Consider the following 2357-nt stretch of genomic DNA (forward strand, 5'->3'; position numbering starts at 1 on the left):
ACCTAAACACACAGGGTGAAAACAGGATCTGCAGCAAAGTGCAGTACAACAAAAATGTGGTGTTTTTTGAAAATGAAACCGTGTAAACCTATTCTGGTTCAACCTCAAAATACAATTATGAAACTGTAAATGAGCAGAATATCGGCGCTTTAACCAAAAACTACACAACTGTGCGGTTTATGTTCCAGAGAGAAAAATAACATATATAATATGTTGGAGAGAAAATAACATCTCCAATCAAGATTACAGGTTTCAATGATGTTAGCTTGAGCTGCATGTGGCAGGGTATGTAATTCTGCAATAGCATTCCTGGTGTAAATGACCATATAAAGAGACTAGCGCCATCTCAAACTGAGAGTAGAAAAGCCTGTTGGAGGCGGAACATTCGTTACGTACTGGAATTGGACCTTTTTGCATACGTTTATCTCATAATTTGAAACAAATGTTTAAATCTGCTATTTGTTCAGCAACAATCGCGCTTTGCATACAATGCTTGTGTCACGCTGTGTGATATGCTCCAATTCAGGCATTGAGTAACTGAGTTTCTTTTGAGTCCATTACGACACACCTGAGCACAATAATGAATGAAAATGACGCGTTTGCTGTGGAGCTGCAGGTCAGAACCAAACCTGCAGCCCCTTCATAGAGGACAGAGACTCTACCACAAGTCCATGCAGGGCACATGACCAATGTAGAACCGTGTGTGTGTGTAAATTGACAGTAATGTTGTGTTAATCTTCATATTACTGTCTGTAGTTGCAACATGACTGTCTGGTGACAATGCTGCCTCATGCTTACTAATCGGTGTCATAGGGGCTAAGAATGAAGGACGAGCTAGATTTTGAAGTAGAAGAGGATTTGAAGGATTTGAAGCCAGCTCTCACTGTTAAAAAAAATGAAAAGAACAAATGTTGGAGAAGCCTTATCATGTGCTTGAAGAGCTGGACATTTTGTTATTTGAATGTTTTTTGTAGCTGAACATCTGCAGAAGTTCGAGGCGACCAAAGAAAGTTGAAGAATGAAGAATCGGATAACACTACTGTGAATGTAACAGTGACGTTTGACACAAAGCACCGACAGAGAAAGTGATATGTCATTTATACCAATGGACAAGGACTCCAGGTTCCCCAGTCGGATAGCACACAGTCCTCGGGGCAGGGGAGCCGGCTGTTGCGGGCCCCCAGAGGCATCTCCTCTGGATCACACAGGTAGTCCTCCACCTGCTCGGAGGGTCCGTCTATAGTGTTCAGCATACATCTGAAGACAAGGAGGTTCAAGTTAGGGTTAGTGTACTTCCACAACACATCAGAAACTGTAACAGACATGACAGGATCTTTTGTCATTTCAGCTAGCCTCAGGTCCTAGTCAAAATAGGAGTCTGATATTGGACTGTGACAATGGGGGGTGTTTCAACCCAACCAGGAAAGACAATGCCTCTGCACTCAATTGGATAGACCTGCAACCTATCAGAGCAACGGAGTGTGTGATGTATGATTTAACAGAACTCAACGGCACGCACGGTGGAAAAAGTAGATTTAAACGATCTTTGATGGTGTTGTAAAAAGAATTTAAGGAAACTCATAGTACTTACCAACACTTGAGAAATAGTAAAGATGAATGCATAAATGAACAAGTTCTCTGTTTAGAACTCGGTAATACAGCAAACAAATCTTAATGCATTTGTCAGTCCTGTCAGAACTTAATAACAATGACAAAGAAGACCAGGCTGAAGAAGCGGGTTCGTCGGAGCCTACTCGTCATCATCTGTCCATCATCGTATAAAGCCCGCCCTGACAATTTGTTTGGTCCAAACAGCTATGGTTTGAGCATAGTTTCTCAATTCTAGACAGAACTTCCTGACCTCAAATGTGGTGGGCGGGGCTAAGTTTGGCTGGCATCCAGGCTAAATTTCCGGTATTGATCAGTAGGAATACCTCTTTGCCATTTCTGGATGTGATCAACCTAGATCCTGGTGAAGAGCTAATGCATTACTATGGTAAATATAGAGTCTTATCTGAACATGCTTGATCTGGACCCTTTATCTAAACGTGCTTAGTCTGGACCCTTTAGCATCTTATCTAAATGTGCTTGGTCTGGACCCTTTAGCTTCTTATCTAAACGCGCTTGGTCTGGACCCTTTATCGTCTTACCTAAACGCGCTTGGTCTGGAGCCTTTAGCATCTTATCTAAACGTGCTTGGTCTGGACACTTTATCTAAACGTGCTTAGTCTGGACCCTTTAGTATCTTATCTAAACGTGCTTGGTCTGGACCCTTTAGCGTCTTATCTAAACTTGCTTAGTCTGGACCCTTTAGCGTCTTATCTAAACGCGCTTGGTCTGGACCCTTTAGCGTCTTA

At 42.3% G+C, this 2357-nt stretch overlaps 1 protein-coding gene across 2 annotated transcripts in view; it reads right to left on the bottom strand.

Moving 5' to 3' along the window:
• thsd7aa (thrombospondin, type I, domain containing 7Aa) overlaps positions 1 to 2357 on the bottom strand; it is a 213050-nt gene that overhangs the window by 47597 nt on the left and 163096 nt on the right. For both annotated transcript variants that reach the window (XM_032535292.1, XM_032535291.1), the window contains exon 17: positions 1104 to 1257. In XM_032535292.1, coding sequence (XP_032391183.1) covers positions 1104 to 1257 — 154 coding nt within the window. The remainder of the gene's footprint in view (positions 1 to 1103; positions 1258 to 2357) is intronic.

Source organism: Etheostoma spectabile, chromosome 14 (genome assembly GCF_008692095.1).
Source record: "Etheostoma spectabile isolate EspeVRDwgs_2016 chromosome 14, UIUC_Espe_1.0, whole genome shotgun sequence".
Classification (NCBI taxonomy): domain Eukaryota; kingdom Metazoa; phylum Chordata; class Actinopteri; order Perciformes; family Percidae; genus Etheostoma; species Etheostoma spectabile.